Source organism: Phyllopteryx taeniolatus, chromosome 17 (genome assembly GCF_024500385.1).
Source record: "Phyllopteryx taeniolatus isolate TA_2022b chromosome 17, UOR_Ptae_1.2, whole genome shotgun sequence".
NCBI lineage: Eukaryota > Metazoa > Chordata > Actinopteri > Syngnathiformes > Syngnathidae > Phyllopteryx > Phyllopteryx taeniolatus.
In genome coordinates this window covers 4490164-4509423 of record NC_084518.1, presented here as the reverse complement: position 1 = coordinate 4509423, position 19260 = coordinate 4490164, and the positions used below count along the sequence as shown (strand labels likewise).

The following is a 19260-nucleotide window of genomic DNA, read 5'->3' as shown; positions in this document are numbered from 1 at the left end:
GAGCCCTGAATAAAACCAGGGGCCTCTGTTAAGCTGTAACAACAACTGACAGTCTTCGCCTGTGGCGTCCTACAGGGTTCATCACCCAGGTGTGTTTACTACTTTGGCCTTCAAGAACCTCTGAGTGAAGAAGAGACCCCAGCTTTGGAACATCTGGTCTGGCTGTCTGTCTGTACCGAGATAAAATGGAGAAGACAAAAAGGGATTATCCATTTTATCTGTTAACGGCATTCTTATCTTGATGTCCTGTTGGAGTGTCTCCTCCTTCACACAGAGGACAGGAAGGGACAGTCTGTTGAAACATTCTCACCAAGTCCTCACTCTTGCTAGTGGGAATGCTTTTGGCAGAATTAGAGCATTTAGAAAGAAGGGATGCCATGAATATATTTGAAAAAGAATGGATGTTTTAGTAGATTTTACAAAGTACACACCATCTCTGCTCATATCCTCAGGGGATTTCAGCAGTATACAGATATTTTCATTGAAATAATGTTAATGCGGTACTGCCTTTTGACAGAATGATTTGGGCATAAAATGAACACAGTATAACAAACGTTGAAACTACAGCCTTTGAGGGGACACATAAATTCTTACATACAGAGCCTTTACAACAAAATTAGAATCTCATGGAAAGGTTTATTTAATTCCATAATTCCATTAAAAAAGTTAAACTTTCATAGATTATAGGTTCAGGGCCCACATTTTAAAAAAATTTAAGTATTTGTTTATTTTTACATATGGGCTTCCAGCTCATAAAACCCATAAAATCAGGAATTAAAAAAAATAGAATACTGTGAAGAAATTACCATTTATTTCTCAATTTTTGTAGAATAAAAGAGAGAAATTAGGGTGACATTAAATCAATCAAAATATGGTACTTTCAAAACAATATGTTAATCTTCAATACTTGGTTGGGAATCCCTTTGCTTTAATCACTGCCTCGATGCGCCGTGGCATTGCCTGGGAGTTATGGAAGCCCAGATTTCCTTGATGCTTGCTGTCAGTTCTTTGGTTTTGCATCTGGTGCCCCTCATTTTCCTCTTGATAATACCCCATAGATTCTTAGTGGGGTTTAGATCCGGCGTGTTGGCTGGCCAGTCAAGCACTGTGATGGCACGGTGCTTCTGGCGGTATGGGCAGGGGCCAGTTCCTGCTGGAAGTTGAAATCTGCATCTCTGTACAGATCCTCACCAGAAGGAATCATGAAGTCCTCTGAAGCATTCTGGTCGACTGTTGCGGTGACCTTGGATTTAAGATAGCAGAGTTTACCAACACCTGCATTGGACCTTGCACCCCAAATCATGACTGAATGTGGATATTTCACACTGGACCTCAAGCAGCTTGGGTTCTGTTCTTCACCAGTCTTCCTCCAAACCCTTGGACCTTGATTCTCGAATGAACGGCACACTTTACTTTCATCGGAAAAGAGGCCAAAGTTTAACTTTTTGAATGGAATTATGGAAATAAACTTTTCCATGATATTAAAGTTTTTTTGGAAAGGGTCTGTACATCCTAATGCAGATGTTGAACAAAAAAGTCAATGTGGAACACACAAGAACAGTCATTGTGGAGCACAGCGCAAGTAAATGATCAGGCTGTGCCATATCATACTATCCATGATAATACCAGTATTTTTTCTTAAACACATTACAGAAATATAATGTCACGATACTGACAGTATTGTGGTGAGCCCGCTAGCCTTTATCCATGATTAACACCAACAAACGATTGAGTAAAAAAAGTGTTCTCTTTAAAAATGGGCATACACGATCTTGTCTTTCAAATTCCAACTCACACAGGTGATTGTTCTCACTGTATGGACTAATTTTAGAGCCAGGACTGGCATGTAGACTACGTATATAATATATAATACATTTATATATATATATATACATGTAATATATAATAAATGTAATATATAATACATGCATATATATAATACATTTATATATATATATATATAATACATTTCAGTCTGTAGACACACAACAGCTCCCGTCCACCCCCAAATTTCTCCAAAAGCAAGTTGTCCAACTTTCGAAGAGTTAATGTCCAGTTTAAGACTGTTTATCTACCGTCTACAAGACTAGCATCATGCAATGTCCCACAGGCAGAGACCCTAATTTTAGACTAGAAACTTTAGGTCACAGCATGAGCAAGAGAGAGTCCCTTAATGCCTCCAGTAATTCCAGGTAGGCATATTTGGCACTCCATGGAAAATAGATAACTTTGTGAATGAACCTTGACTTAAGAACTTATTTAGGTCAATCAAAAGGCTAATAACACGATATACTCAAATCAAATCAACTTACTCATATCAAACCAATTTTCAACAACTTTTGGTGTTGTATGTGTGCCTTTTAAGGAGTGTAGCGTAGTGAGTCATGTCAGGAGCGGCAGTCGAGTTGGCAAGTTAGGCTACGTGTGACCGTCTGTGTGAGGTTTGGCCTACCGTAGCGCCTTGTGAGTGTTCTCGTTTTGTCTTTGTGTGTTTGACTGTTTGTCTCGTTCAACAAACGGCTCAAAGTGAATTTGTGACTGAGGCTTTTTCACTCGAGTGGCGGCGTAGCTGAAGCCCACGCTGACTTAAATTCTGGCTCACATCTAAAAACAAAAAATCGACTAAACGACGGCTCGTAACTCAAACAACTCTTAAGTTGAGGCACTCTTAAGTCAAGGTGTACCAGTGGACACCCTGCATGTTCACAGTACGGCATTCACCTATTCACGGATAAACAAACCAAAACAAATCTTAAAATTATTTTGATTTTTGTGGCAAAGTATTGGCCACAGTATGTATGTATGTATGTACTTTGGGAGAACCGTTCTGAGGTAACTGGTAAAAATCTTCCCCTACAGCAAACACGGCATCTGGTTGTGGAGTCTCGTGTTTGTAATGTCATTCATTAGAGCTAACGCTCTCGTTTTGTGGGCCGGTGTTGCGATGTAAACGGCCAGCATGGAGACAGTACTGAACTCTATGTCATTTGAGCAGTATTTCTCCATCACCTGAACGTCCACACACCATCTGTTATTAAGTAAGACGCACAATCCGCCATGTTTGCGCAGTAGACTGAGAGGATCTGTAGCTGGATGGCTGAGTCTGGCACGTTGTTAGTGGTCCAGGTTTTCCTAAAAATCAGAACACAGAATTAACTGATTTCACAGTGAGATGCTATCCATGGCTAAGTTGCCTGCACACCTGTATTTTTCAGAAAACAAGTAGCTACCTTTCTCTGTGAAGTAACGTCAGATCGGAAACAAGCTGATTTAGGCATGCTAGTTATCTAGTTAGTCACCTCTGTAGCGAGTCTATAGTATTTATTTCACCAATTGTAGACACAATAACCTTCGTAGCTTGTTGCAAACATTCATTTCAAGAGAGCGTAACAGTGTTATATAAACCTTACCTTCAATTTGTCAGAGTGATGGGTGGTAATGTGATCTCCTTCCTCTACCAGGCCGCGGTGCCCTCACTGATTCATTATTAAGAATCACACGAGACTGTTTTAGCCAATCACATTGCAGTAGGGCATGCCCTCTTCAGAACTGCAGTGGGATTCATAATAATGCTCCTGTAAGGAAAGGGGGATGTCACCTCTTACAGTTAAAAAAAACAAAAAACCATCTCATATGATGGAAGACTGTTTTGAAAACTGACTTAAAACCGCAGTATACCTTGAAACCAGTAACTGCTAATTTCAGTAAAACTTATCCAAGCTTGGAAACAAAATAATGGCTATTTTACCATGCAAATCTAATTAGGCAATTATTCATATTAAAAGAAGACATTTTATTTATTAATGGCCATTAATTTTCTTTGTTTCTCTAAGTTTCTTATCACTTGGTCATCTTCAATAAAACTTTCTGATGAGCCAAAGCTACTTTGTTGTTGTCCATCACGAGTCTGGATGAAGAAGTTTTGCTGTTCTGTATTTAAGTCTGTTTGATCATTCTTGCTGCCTCCTAATCACAGTTGTCATTGTGCCCTGGGGTCCTGACAAAGGATAGGGTTGGGGCGCCAGCAGGGGCTCGGTCTGTATCAGGCCCACTCTATTTGTATTTGGGGGGTGGGCGGGTATTTTAGAGTCGGTAGCATAGTCGCGCCCCCCCCCCCCCCCCCCCCCGCCTCATTTACATAGAGAAAGCCCTGTATCAGGAGAGACGGAGAGACACCCAATGACTGCACCCCATTGAGCGTTGTGGCTTTCATGTTTTCGCTTTTCAGTGCTTTTTAAGTAATTTTGTAATTTGTTGAGTTTTAAGGCTGGATTTACACTGCAGGTCTGACTGCCTAGTGGATGGCCCCATTTGAGCAGATATCTGGCTGTCTATATAGGCTACATGTTCATTTCAAGTGACCGATATGGCATTGGTAACATTTAGGCTTTACACAATCAGGATTTTTGGGGCTGATCCCTGATCAGCGAGTTTAAAAAAAAAAAGATAAATCGATCACTGATTTATTTAAATGACCTGTTCATTTACTGTATATACTTGTGTACTCAATTGCATTTATTTACAATAATGTATCTTTGTTCCTCCAAAGTGAGTTGAGGCCAGTGAGCCATAGTGACAGACAGAACAAATGAATGGTCTTCTATTAGATGGCAGGAAGTATCCATCCATCCATCCATTTTCTGAGCCGCTTCCCCTCACTAGGGTCGCGGGAGTGCTGGAGCCTATCCCAGCTATCTTCGGGCAGGAGGGGGGGTATATCCTGAACTGGTTGCCAGCCAATCGCAGGGCACACATAAAACAAAAACAATCATTCGTACTCACATCCACACCTAGGGGCAATTCAGAGTCTTCAATCAACCTACTACGCATGTTTTTGGGATGTGGGAGGAAACCGGAGTGCCTGGAGAAAACCCACGCAGGCACGGGGAGAACATGCAAACTCCACACAGGCGGGGCCGGGGATTGAACCCCGGTCCTCGCCTGCTTGGGTTTTCTCCGGATACTCTGGTTTCCTCCCACGTCCCAAAAACACGCATTGTAGGTTATTGAAGACTAAATGTTTCTATGTGCTCTGCGATTGGCTGCCGACCAGTTCAGGGTGTACACCGCCTCTCGCCCGAAGATAGCAAGGATAGGCTCCAGCACGCCCATTGCCCTTGTAAGGAGAAGCGGTACGCAAAATGGATGGATGGACATCTAGTTTGGACCACTCCTCAAGTCATGCAAACTAATTTGACATGGTGTCTAAATTGCTCCCTGGGAATTTTGTTCTCCCCTGCAAAATTTGGAGGACATGATTTTGTACTTCCAGCATTTCTGACTGAAGAGTGAATGTTCCCTATAGTATATTCTCATCTCCCTTATTGGCCAGCTACAGTATATCATTAAATGTTATTGAACTAATTGTTAAAATTCCACACCTTTATGTTCCATTTACACCTGTTGCTGTTTAATTTCCTTACGGACCATATTGGTACATTTGCTGTTTTTTTCCTCATGAGGATGTTATCTGTGGCTTAGCGCCATGCCTATCAGATTTACAGCACAGCCAGCCATCATATTGTCACTACTGTGTGTGTGTGTGTGTTTGCGTGAGAGAGAGAGCGAGCGAGAGAGAGAGAGACAAAGCCCTCGTCTTATGGATGCGTATGTCATCTGTTCCTGTGGGTCCTTATGGAATCAGATTTTTACCAAAAAGAATCACAAAACTTTTTAAATCGCAACCCAAAAAAAACCCAACACTTTCAAACAAAACTTCTGCGCGCTTCTTCCTAGTACCGCATTGACAACATATATGATCGATACACTTCCTTCGGGTGATCGAAATTTGAATCTTGCATTCTGGTTTCTGGCTTTGCTCAGTGTGACACGAAAAAAGAAAAAAATCACATCCCGGGGCATTAGCTGTCACTCAAAATTAATTAGCCAATGAGGACGTATTCCTCATAAAGCCCACCCACCCCAGAGATTTGTGCCAAAAAGAAACCGCAAAACGACAGGCATGCACGCACAAAGATTGGAAGTTTGGAAGTGAGCACAAAGTCAGGGAACGCACACCCGCAGAGATTGGAACATGAGCAAAAGTCAGGGAGCGCACACGCGACTATCGTCATCGCAGGCAAAACATATTTTAATGGCAAGTAATAACATTATTTTTTTGCTTGAGTTAGATTTTTCTCTCAATGTCTTTTTGCTTGCAATTCAAGAAGTTTTGGTTTGGGATTTTAAAAGTTTTGTCATTCTTTTTGGCACAAATCGGATTCCATCGGTCCTCTGCTGCACTGTGGTCACTCCTACTTAATTCTGGAACAAAGGTTCAGCTAAAATATATTTACATATGATAGAAAACAGCCTTTTTAATTACTTGAGTTTGTGTGTGTGTGTGTGTGTGTAAATATATATCTTTATCTTTGGGTGTCTGCAGTGTCTGCCCACCCATCAAGTGTAAAAGCAACCAACTAAATAAAGTTTTTTTGTAAGCTGCCCATTATAGACATAAAAATGTCATGCCATGATTATAATGGCCCTATTTATCAGGGTTATCAGTAGGGGTGTAACGGTAAGTCAAAAATCACAATTCAATACTTTCCTTGGTTTTAAGGTCATGGTTCGATTCACATTCGGTATAGTAAGGTGACATAATGCAAAACATAAAACTGCTGACAGGACAGCACCACGAAATCGGTTGATTTCAGCAGAGCTGTTGAAAGAGGGTGATGTGTCGTGATCCTTGGGGGATTTTGACCAAAGCAAGACATTTTATCTTTGATTTGTGGAAATATGGCATAATACACTTCTTCACTGAACCATTTTGCATTGTTTCTATTTTATTTGCTTCAATTGATTTGTTGAATTTGTGCAATGAATGTGGACATGTTTTTTTCCCCCCCAAGCAAAATACAGTGGAACCTCTAATGATTAACTCAATTGCAAACTGTCTGTTTTGTGTGACTTTTAGTGTATTTGTTTTGTTTTGATGATGCTGGTTGAATTCCAAATCGCGCAAATATTGGGCCGTTTTATGTTTTAGATTCTACTGTATAATTTATTCTTATTTTTTCTCATGGATCTTAGCTTCACTGGAAATGGTGCACATTCTTATCTGACCTTTCACACCATAGTTAAATATGCACCTTGTCTCACATGGGGTGGGGGTTATAGGGAGGGAGGTTAGTTGTTTGCTGTTGAACAACCCCTGGTGGCAGAAATGTTAGGAAACCTTCTTGTGAAATGATAATACTTAAAATGCTTAAAATTAAAAGTGTACATCCCGTGACTATGATGTAGCAAGTGCAATTAAGACTTGCTGACTTTTTCATTGTCTGACCATGAAAACAAACACCACGGGGAATTCCCGCTCTACCTTCTTTCTGCTTCCCTCCCTCCTGTCTGTAGTTCCTTTGTTGCCTCAATTGTTCAGCACCATCATGTGTTTCTGACTCATTTAAATTGAGGAATTATAATTAAGCCACCACCTTTTTAATGATAGTTTATCATAGCAGCAGCTGCAGTCAAGTCAGGAATTGTTACATAAAGTCCGGGGCCTTCATAATTGTTACGATAGCTGACAATGTGTTTATACAGTCAACAATCTCTTCTGTGGATGTCCACTGCAATGACATCAAAACATCACCCACAGGCCCCCTTTAGAAGCTGTCAAATGCCCATGCAGCAAAGTAAAGTTTGTGCCATTTGTCACCCCTTCATGATTTAATGTCCAATTATGTCAAAATAGCCTTTAGGTCATACTCACTGGGAATTGATGGCTGCGCTGTATGGTAAGTGGAGCTTTCAGGCTGCATTACAGCACAATCGGAATGGTTCAACATTCCCAGCCCTGTGCACCACTAGATAAACGTCACTACCAAAGCACACAGGGCACACACATCGCTTTAAATTCCACTGGGTACACTTGGGCAAGTATTCAGAGGCTTCCTTCTGAGCGGCAACCAAGTTAAGAAGTTATCTTGTGCTGTGAGCAAGATAATTGATGTTCTCTCCGGCACAGTCACAGGGGGACTGGCTTAACTGTTTGTGATGGCAAGAGTGTCTAAGCTATTTAATTTACTCATTCCACTTCCCCATAGACTGCGATTTTACAATCATGAATCACTAATGTAGTGTTTATTCCATCATCATGTCAGGAAAATGTTTGCGGATTGTTTGTATCCTCATGAGTGTTTTTCATGTACATCATACACATTGTATAAATTAGCTCAAATCATTTAAAAAACTAATATTTTCCACTGGGAGCACACCTTAAATTTAGAAGGGTTAAAGGTAACTAAATCACATTATATTATCAGTAGCTGAGCTTTTTCCTATTATTGTTGACCTGACCCCCACCCCTGGGAGCCTGAAATATTTATTTACCCCCTCCCAATGTTAAGATGTACGCTTCAGACTTAATTCACGTTCATCTCAAAGGGTATAGGAAACTAGTAATATTGACAATTACATCACTTTATCAAAACGGCAGATTTTAATGGCTGCAGTTTTGTGTTTAAAGCATTGAAAAAAAAAACGATGGAAAATTAATGACAATTTCTATGGCTCAAACTCCTGGCAGCATTATGCCGCTTAACACCCAAAACAGCTCAGATGACAAATTCAGAGAGAGAAATAATGCTGTATGTCTGCAACATCCCATTAAAATTAATTTTCTCCATAGTCGATGGAAATGTAGTCAAATAACCATAGTCCCCTTTCCACTGTATATGTAAATATGTAACGTAAATATAGAAATATACAGTAAATATATTTTGAAGGGGTAACTCAAATAGTAACTCTCACTTCCATTAAACCTGCCACATCTTCACCTACTTAACCTGTCTTTTGCACTGCCCCTTGTCAATCAAGCGCTCCTTTTTCTCCTTCCCTCTCTTAATGCCGTCTCTCGATCGGCCACAGCAACCCACCCTTCCCTGAGGGATTGGTTGCCAGGAGACAGAATTCACTCCCCATTGTATGCCAACAAAGATGGAGGGGGTGAACACAGTTACAATCAGTAACACCAGAGCGATTTGGAGGTTTGGGGGTAGGCTCTCCACAGTCACTTGGTCCGCAAGTAGGAGGGCAGAAATGGAGAACGACAGTGCTGACAAGATCGGTGAATGAAAGTAGGTGAGTGGAAGTGGGAGTATTGAATGGGGCACGCTGACACCATGAATTCCTTGTGCTCCTTTCCGGTCTCTCAGTAACCATGCTTGGGTTGTAGAATCAGGACGGAGTGCGGCACTGAAAGACACATGGTGCTGTGGATAGTTATTGAGAATGACTTTTTAATTAGCCAGCGTTTACTCCCCCTGACATATGTAGCCTCCCTACTACGTTGACACATAAGCCTTCTCTTACTGTATAAATCCTTGACTCTAATGAACTACTATGTACATCTGGCGTATACCTGTATTTTCTACTAGTGGAGTAAAGTCCTCTCATCTGACTGGTACGGTATATTACCCTAGAAAACAAAGGTCAGTTTACTTTTGCTTTGTTGCCGTCATACAAAATGAAGACCGATTTCTGATATGTGTCACGGACGTCTTGTGCAATACTTTACCCACAGTATGTACAGTATGCCTTGTATTTGTTGAGGGTATTTTTCAGACATCAATGATGCTACCTCAACATACTTAGAGACATAACTTATGCCATACAGTGACAATTCCAGAAACTGTGGTTTTGCAAATATTTGAAAAATTTTTGACTACCGGGATGAAAATTATTTATTGCAAGTGAACGAGAGGCTTCAGGTTTCACAATTCAATTTGTTGCAAATTGTGTGGTGTTGTAACACGCATATACTGTCAATGTATGCTTTACTTTAGCTATCTTCATCAATGGAAAGTAACAATGTTTGGGGGACATTTTATTAATTACAATTCAAATCACTCATTTTCACGATTCTCATATTCAAGATAAAGTCCATAAATTATGTAGGACTAATTAGTTTTCACCAAAAATATCAATTAGAATGTTGCTTTATTTGAGTGGAGGCGCCATAGAATTAATTAAACTTAAGTGTATGTGTGTATATATATATATATATATATATATATATATATATATATATATATTAGACTTTACACTGATTTTATCGGCCTGATCGGTATCGGCCGATAATTAGCATTTTATGATGATCGGCTTTACTATCATAATTCGCCGATCTGATCAATGACTTCATTGATCGGCACCGCAAAAGACATTTACTCGCGTCGCCATCGTGCACAGTATATTTTAATCCAAAAGATAGCTTATTTTTAACCTTGTCGCGTGTCTTTTGACGTAGTACTGTAAATATCTGAAGGCCAATGAAGTTATTTAAAAAAATTAAATAAAAATAACCTCGGTGGTGTGGGACAGATGACACGTAATGCGCGTATCAGACTACAAGACAAATTTGCTCTTTCACGATTGCACTACGTCAGACTACTGCAATAAAATCTTGTATTCTGATACCACCAAATCCCCTTTTTTACGATCATTGGGCTTTATCTCCTCAACTCAAATGCGACCGGATACACTCGTTACCGCGGCGACGACGGCAAGAGTGGATCGTGCTGACTGTAAGGGACAAAATGGGGGAAAACGTGTTTGTGGTCACCGGTGCTCAGGAGAGGACGTTCGTTTAAGGCTTGCTTGAGGTATGTTCACGTACTTTGATTACGATACGGCTCGCAAGCAGGCAACAAAACGTTATGTAGCCTAGCAAGCTACTGCTAGCACTGACGGTTGTACGTCAACATGCCGCCGTTCTGTCGAATCATGCTCTAAAGTTTCGGTGTGGGTGAAGTCATTTAATTACAGTAAGTTAGCACCCATTATTTCTGTCATGTTGTAATGTTGGTTTGACCTGACTGATTAGAATACACGACCTCACTAGAGCAGTGATTTCCAACCTTTATGGAGCCAAGGAACATATTTTACAATGGAAAAAATCTCACGGCACACCAACAAACAAAAATGGCACAAAAAGCGGATAATTTAATTACTGTATTTAATTCCTGCCAACTAATAGAAGACCATTCATTTGTTCTGTCTGTCACTATGCCTCACTGGCATAAATAGATATACAAAGAGACACTATTTATTGTAAATATAATTTTTTTGAGCACTGCATTTTAAAACTGTTCATCCATTCCATTCTGAGAGAGACAGTTTTCTCTATTGCTTCGCTCGTCTTTGGCCGAAGGCAATGGCTTGCACCCGTGAAAGCTGTCTCATAATGTTCAACCGACCAGCTGGAGCACCGGCGGCTAGGATGTAAAAAGTATGTTTGTGCAAATGCTCGACGGGATTAAGCCTCAACGTCAGTGCTTGTGACTGTACACTTGTGCGGTGTATTTTAATTCAGTTGTGTAAATATGGCCCAATTGCAGCTTGAAATTGAGCTGATGGTTGTGAAATGAGGCAGAGAGCTCAACCTGTAGCTGCCGCTGTTCATACCCACAGGGCAAGGATCCTTGGACCTTATGTTATGCAAGTCTCTAGTATTACAATAACTAAAAAAAAAAAAAAAAAAGAACTCCTCAAGAGGAATTATTTCATTCATAATTACATTTGCATTTTTGATATGCTGAGAGTCACCTTGACCTTGCGCATGCTGTGCTATGTAAATGTGAATGAAAACAACCAACAGCGCTGCCTGCTGCCACGCTGAGGCACCCACACACCCTTGTGTCTGTCACATTAATAAAACCGACGTAGTGGTTCAATAGCTTGGGAGAAGGTGTTGCAAGTATAGAGTTTTAAAGGATGTTGATTGCTACAGTGCAAACTAGATCTGCTTATGTCTCCTAATTATTGAGAACCGTCCAGAAAGAATATGCAAATGTTGCTGTTAATGAAGCGCTCACATTTGCACTGTTTGGCTCCTGTTGCAATTACTTTAATTGCCTTCGCAAGTTAGTCAGCTCCATTTCTTTGTGTAAGAGCTCAATAAGATAGAAATGCGACTTGAATTGATACGTTGTTTTGTTTATAATCCTTCAGTAAGGCTAAAGAAGAAATACTCTTTTTATCTGCAGGAAATGTAACTGACATCTCTCCATGTTTTCTCTTTGACATTATGTTTGTTACACCTTCAGCGCACTTCAGCAGTGACATATGGTGGTGGTTTCATTTTTTTAAGCCCCCACTGGCTGACTCAAAGGTGGATGTTATCGGATGGATTTTAATGTGTTGAGACAGCATGTGACAACTCCATTCTCTATGCACCCTTCCTTACTGGCATTTAAATCCCTTATTGAATGGAGAATATTAGCCCAGTTGATGTCCCCAGGAAATTATGCTTATTCGTTCTAAGAATAAATGCTTACGAGTCTTCTCAGTCTGAAAAAGGCTACAACATGCATTGGTTATCAACCTTCTCTCCGTGAAGCTATGCTCTACTCTATTACTGTGTTTTTCACTGTGTGTTTTACATTATGCATATTTTAAGAGGTACTTCGCTGCTACAACTGGATGTAGCCATAGTTATTTTATGAGTGCAACATTCATTGAACCAAAACATTTGACAGCTTACCGGTCTTCATTTTTTTGTCTGCCGTCCAACTCCGTGCAGATTTCTTCAGTGACAAAAAGTTATTGCAGACAACTAATTTTGCTCCAGTTAAAATAGTTTACAATCATGTGCTGGCATTGCACTGTATACAATTGTTGACACTCATTCTCCGTTTGTGTTGCCGTACAGGATCGACCGTTGGATTGGAGATAACATCCACAGGGCTGACATCTATTGAGAAAGCCAGTGGTGAAAGCGTAAAACTGGTTTGCATGTTCAATTTAAGCCCTGTGGATTCTGGCCCGCTGGATATTGAATGGAGCCTGCTCTCCTCTGACAACCAGAAGGAAGACAAAGTGGTATGTGTAAACCTTTCCCCCAAACCTGGACATTTGTTGTTTTAGAGCTTTTGAACAAGAAACATTGGTTTTCTATTTTTGTGTGATTGTTGTTTTTTTCACTTTTTTAATGTTTTTATTTGTATTTGTATTTATTTTAAAAAATTATTATTATTATTTTGTATAATTATTATTATTATTACAGTCCAACATGAGCTTCTGTAGTTGGTTTGCTACTGCACATTTTCATCAACGAGACACACAGACAAAATGTTTGTAGGAGCTGAAATATACAGTCTGAAGAAAGCACCCTTCAAACCTGAGACAGCTTAAGCAGTTTGTGCCCAAGAACTGGGCCAAAATACCTGTCCAGAAATGGTTTGATTGCAGTGACTGCCTCAAAAGGGCTGTCCAACAAAATATTACGTTCAAGGTACCATTATTTTTGTCCAGGCCAAGTTTCATGAGTTTTATTTTTTTAAATAATTCCATCAGACCACACAAAAAAGCAATACCTGATTATTTTAAATTGTTTTGTTTTTTCTGTAGTTTTGTTTATTAGAACGTTTTTCAGCTTCAAGCTTTTTCAGTGACTATCTTAGGTTTTTCTTTCTTTAACTGGAGGTCATCAATAATGTTATCACATGTGCACCTCACAAAGTGAAATAAGCACTGTAGGTGTGATTTTTATTGCTAGTGTGTGGGTTTTGGCGTCTATTTGCCGTGCCTACATGGTTTATTAAACAAGAGATAAAATGTAATGCAGGCCAAACACGAGTTGTGTATTTTTATAAGGGCTTTCAATATATGCAGTATGTATGAGTGCATGTAATTTGAGCCACATTCATTTCCAGTGAGTTTATTCTCTCACCTTTTTCTTTGTCTTGCACACACAGTAGGAGTTATTGAGGGTCTTTTTATTCCAGCCAGTGTCTTTCCTTTCCAGCATGGCACACAGCCACATAAAGGGAAAACTACACAACTCCAGGCCTCCAATGGATCCCCACATACCGTCAAGGCTGTTAGGGCCATAGAAAACAGTTTTGTTACTGTTCAGCATATTGTTGTGGTCTTCTATTATTGCTTTATTGTGACACCTCACAGCTCTCACAAAGCTTTCTCATCATTCTCTATATTTTGTCTTGTGGCCGATAGCTCGTTTGTATGTGCTGCAAAAAAGTTACATTTCCCTCGCCATTTGTTAGCAGTATTACACAATTATTTCATAACCAATCTCTTTTTGAAACGTACATTGTATGAGTGAATCACCTGCGATCGAAAGCCAAAGCTTATGATTGAAGTGCTTTGTCTCAGAGTTTGGGGAAATCGAGTGGTAACTCCTCTTCAACTGTGTGTCGGCATTGCAAATCCTGGATAAATAAATGTGAAACAATAAATAGATCATCCCTTTGTTGTATAATTCATTTATATTGCTAAAACTTTTCAGATATTTTGAATTGGTTAAAAACAGATTTGTTTTCCTTGACCCATAAAATTTCACTCACCACTAATGCTCCTTCTGGTATCGCCCTTAACCTATATGAGTTCATTCACATTGTAAACTCTATCATAAGCAATATGTTAATACCAAAGGCCTGTTAAAACATGCTTAAATGTTCAGGTAGATTTGACAAAAACTGCTTGGACAAAGGCTACCAGGTCAGTTCTGAAAATAAGAATAAAGTGTATGAATCATGGCCAGAAGGCTATTGCACGCTAGACTTTTTGAAGTCGACTATAATATGATGAAAGTTGAGTCAACGTTGATTAATCCATGACGGTTATTTATACATATTTTTTTAGCACAGTACAGCGGTCCTAGCCTTTTTTGCACCACGGACCAATTTCACGTAAAGACATTTCGATGGACAGGCATAGAAACAAATGAAAACAAATGATTAATGATTAATACAACTCACCATTACACTGAATGTAGTTGTTATAATTAGTGGGAGCCTGTGTATGTTTCTCTTTCGCTCTCATCTTGCCCTCCATAGCATAGCGTGTTTTAAGACATCATCATAGCAAGGCTCTAAGAAAAATTAAGCATTTCTTTGTTTCACTGTTTCTATTTCACTTGCGCTTTTATTGTATTTGAGGATAGTCTTGCATTTTTGCAAGTGAAAGTGCTACCTGTCTTGTTTTTGGTCAAATATTTCCACAAGCTTGTAGCATGCCATACTGCGACGTGTTATGACACAGTGTCGTTGTAAACCCACACGAATTGGGATGTTGGTGCGTGTTGTGTGATGAATAAAGTTCTCGTTAGCACACAGTTGTTGTCCGTGCATTATTGAACATAACATTTTGGTGACGAAGATGGAGCTGGCTTTGCGCCGCTGCCTTCGTTCCTTGCCGCCAGTCTCATGGTCCCGCTGGTATGAATATTTTAAGACTAGAAGCAATTAGAATAGCCAAAGCTAGCGAGGCTAACCCTTATTCTCATCCACAAACAGCTTCTTTTTGTACTCTCGGATCAGCGCAGTATGAAGACTGTATCGCCTTGTTGGCTGGACATTTCGCTGCTCCAAAGAGCATCATAGTCCAGCAGTGGCAGCAGACAGATGAGTCAAAGGTCCTCTGTAAATTAGCCAATTGGAAGATGAGATGCCAAAACCGTGGTTAGCGATTAGTCAACTTCTAGCTCGATGCGGAGGAGTAAAGTCAACTCTTCGACTAGTCGACTAATTGGTTCAACAACTCCTAAGAGCTTCATAAACACAGTCTGACTTGTTGAGTTGAAACCACCACGTTTAGAGGAAACTGTTGTGCCCCTGATTGAGTTCACAATGCTCTAAACCTAAGCGAATAGGAATTTTGTGCTATGTGGTCTTTGGCAAACAGACCTGCTCCAATTTAACAACACATCTGGTTGAAGAGTGTAGCCCTTTGAAAATATAATATCCTTATATCTCTATGTTCTCTGGGAGCAGGAATATTGGCTTGTACAAAGGTTAAAGCTGTAGGATGCATGATTTGAATTCTGTGACATCTTTAAATTACCATATGATTTAATCTTCCCAGTGTGATGTGTGATTCAGATGGTCGCAAATATACTTCATACCAGTGAACCATATTTTTCAGCTGTTTAGTTCCCAGTGTTGTCAGGAATGATCCCCCCTTCATCCGACATAACCCACATATCATCAAGGTCTTTTGGTGGGTGGTGAAGCGTAGTTAACGCATGTAGCTTTGTTGGGCTTGAACGAGAGATGCCAGGCATGCTTTCAGTAGCACCCATGTGCATTTCAGCTCTTCTTGCCAGCCTACAGAATAAATGGAAAACGGTTGGCAATGACTGGTTAACACCTGTGAGAATAACAAGGAGAACAGTTGTGGGGGTGGGGGGTGGGAAGCATGACAAGAGGGCAATTATCTCAGAAAAAATGACTTCCTTGCATGACTATATTCTACAAACAAGGTTTTTACATTTTAGCAAAGTATGTCTTTTTATAGCTTCTTTTTAAAATTTATTAAAGCTTTTAAAGTATTCTCAAGTATGGCTGCTTTCCATTGAACAGTACCACTTCTGTTTGAAAACCGGGCCACATTAACCATGTCAGTCGAAACGAAATGCGCTAACAAACAACAATGGGGGAAACCAAGTTCTCCTTCATTTCGTTTTTTGGTGTGACAGTGACTTTTAGGTTTTGGCCATGTTAAGGAGACAATAACTGCTGTGGCAAAATGGAGGCTGTATTTTACCACTGCTTTCAAACCCATTATTTCTGTCATATTGTAATGTTGGTTTGACCTGACTGATTAGAATACATGACCTGACGAGAGAATATTTTTGAAGATACTCTCTATTCAGTACACAAGTATATACAGTAAATAAAAAGTCATTTAAATAGACACAGTGCTCCATCTTGTGATTGGATCAGTTTTTTAAAACTCTCTGATCAGTGGTCGGCCCCAAAAATCCTGATCGTGTAAAGCCTAGTAGCTAACAGGAGACACCAATGTGTAATATCCTCCCAACATGCAAACGAATTATGTTGATGTAACTACAGGTGGCATTTAAACAGATTAGACTGCTGACTTAATGGACTGTTAGCAACATGGCTTCTTTACCTTGCATGAATAAGGATAAGTTTGATAATTGTTTGCTTATATTTCTTTTTTACCTCAACGCTGTCAGCTGTGAGATGCCTGACTGATTTTTATTTCTCCTCTGACAATGACAATATAGTTATATTCAATTGTATTTTGTTCTATAAAGCGCTTGAGTTGTGCCTTTAAAGTAGACTCGAGAACATTCATCTTGTCTCCCTCTTTTCAATGGTTTTTGGATTTTTTTCCAGTTAAGAGGAAACTCTTGCGTTGCTCACATTTTCGACTGTCACTACAGCCTTCGTCAGAGCTGTCACTGCTTCCTGGTGTGTTGTGTCTTTTAAAACAGCTGGTCGGGTCAGGAAACCTTCAAAATAAAGTTCCCCGACCCGATCAAGTCTGCGCATCAACCCCCCGCCGCCGCTGAAGGCTGGTGTCACAGGTGTGGGGGAGCATGAATGCTCCCTCATCCCTGTTGATGGTGTTGCTTCTGTATTTCTGTTGACTCTTTCCTCCACTGTTTGTATTTATTGGTTTCTGAGTAGATGATCTTCCCATTTTCCCAGTCCATGATGTGGTTACCGTAATTTCTCACGCGTAATGCACATTTGCAATTTGTCAAAAGTCAATAGTGCGCATTATATATACTTATAGGGGAAAATGAAAAAAACTTTCACATTTTATAAATGTATGCTGCCATCTAGAGGTTATGAAAAAGCTGTACACGTCATTCCAATATGCCACCGCCACTTAGAGGTTATGAGAAAGGTGTACACTTTCATTCTAGTATGCCACCGCCACCCAGAGGTTATGAAAAAGGTGTAGCCTACACTTCCATTCCATTAGGACAGGTACGTATGACTCAATATATGTAGAGTTGTGCTCATAAATGTACATAGCCTGGCAGAATTTGTGAAATATTGTTTTTTTAAATACGACTGATGACTGAACACCAACCATCATTAATTTCTTCATGGTTATGTTTTGTTTAATGATAATGATTTTCTGAAATGCTTAACAGTTTAATTTGAAACACATTCAAATTAAATGTGTTTCGCCTGGCCCTACATGTTTTCTGTAAAGAATTGTACCCATCTTACAAATTCTGCGTGGGTAATCAAACATATGAGCACAGCTGTGTTTTATTTTCTCATTTACTAAATAAAAGTAGGGCTGTGAATTTCAAAATACGTTTAGTCAATATAATAAGTGCATCAGAATAATTCTTTGAAAAAACTAACAAAATACAGATAATACTTTGTTTTGATCATATGGGTAGAACCAAAATTGGGGATGCGTATGATACATGGGTGTGCATTATATACGAGAAATTACGGTAGTCCTCCTGCAGTAATCTGTTATGGCTGAATGTATTTATTTTATTTATTTTTCTTGTTCTGCTGTCTGTCTTTGTGTCAGAAACTGACACAAAGACTGTTAGCAAGGTAACCAATTCCTCTTAAATGGAAAAAAAAATTATCTGAACAAAAAGAAGTGCTAGCATGGTGGGTGAGTGGTTAGCACATCTGCCACACATTTCTGAGGACCGGGGTTCAAATCCCGGCCCCGCCTGTGCGGAGTTTGCATGTTCTCCACGTGCCTGGGTGGGTTTTCTCTGGGCACTCCGGTTTCCTCCCACATCCCAAAAACATGCATGGTAGGTTGATTGAAGACTCTAAATTGCCTGTAGGTGTGAATGTGAGTGCGAATGGTTGTTTCTATGTGCCCTGCGATCGGCTGGCGACCGGTTCAGCGTGTACCCCGCCTCCTGCCCAAAGATAGCTGAGATAAGCTCCAGCAGCCCGCGACCCTAGTGAGGATAAGCGGTAAAAGAAAATGGATGGATGGATGAACAAAAGAAACCCAAAAACCCTTTAAATGGCAAGTTTTGCTCCATTTGTTGTTAACTTGTTGTTCAATCATCTTCAGAATTTTGACTGTCAACACAAACATTGTTTACAAACCCATGAACTAATTCAGACCGGGCACAGTGAATAGCTGTGAAAGTATCCTCTGGCGCAGAGAGAACCGTGTCGAGCCAAGAGGCATATTGTTAGCGTAATACCATAGTTGTCTAAGAGACTCATATTTGAACATTTTCGGAAAACGAAAAAAAAAAATTTTTTAGCAAGCACAGCTTGGGTCTCTGTGTGAGCTACATGTACATCAATTTTAGGGCATTATTATGTGCCAGTGAAACGGTGTCTAGTATTTCACCAATACATTTTTTAAAAAAAAGAAGAGACGACAATACAATAAACTTGACAAAAACTTTAAACTTGACTTACTGGCAGTACCAATTAACAGGAAAACGGCTTCCATTTTACCCCCCATTCTATTCATTCCACTGTAAAACGCAATAAGTCAGACAACTCTCTGTCCACCAATCAATGGACAGCTGTGTGT

The 19260-nt window shown here is 39.9% G+C and overlaps 1 protein-coding gene and 1 long non-coding RNA gene across 2 annotated transcripts in view; one reads left to right on the top strand and one right to left on the bottom strand.

The window, feature by feature from the left end:
* Positions 1-19260, top strand: part of cxadr (CXADR Ig-like cell adhesion molecule) — a 49099-nt gene that overhangs the window by 13434 nt on the left and 16405 nt on the right. Inside the window, exon 2 of the mRNA XM_061751563.1 lies at positions 12653-12822. Coding sequence (XP_061607547.1) covers positions 12653-12822 — 170 coding nt within the window. The remainder of the gene's footprint in view (positions 1-12652; positions 12823-19260) is intronic.
* On the bottom strand, positions 2349-17272 carry LOC133467087 (uncharacterized). The gene is made up of 5 exons (XR_009785137.1): positions 15866-17272; positions 14071-14171; positions 13673-13820; positions 3411-3575; positions 2349-3132 (listed from the first exon to the last, which is right to left on the bottom strand). It is a non-coding gene; the product is annotated as an uncharacterized LOC133467087 (long non-coding RNA).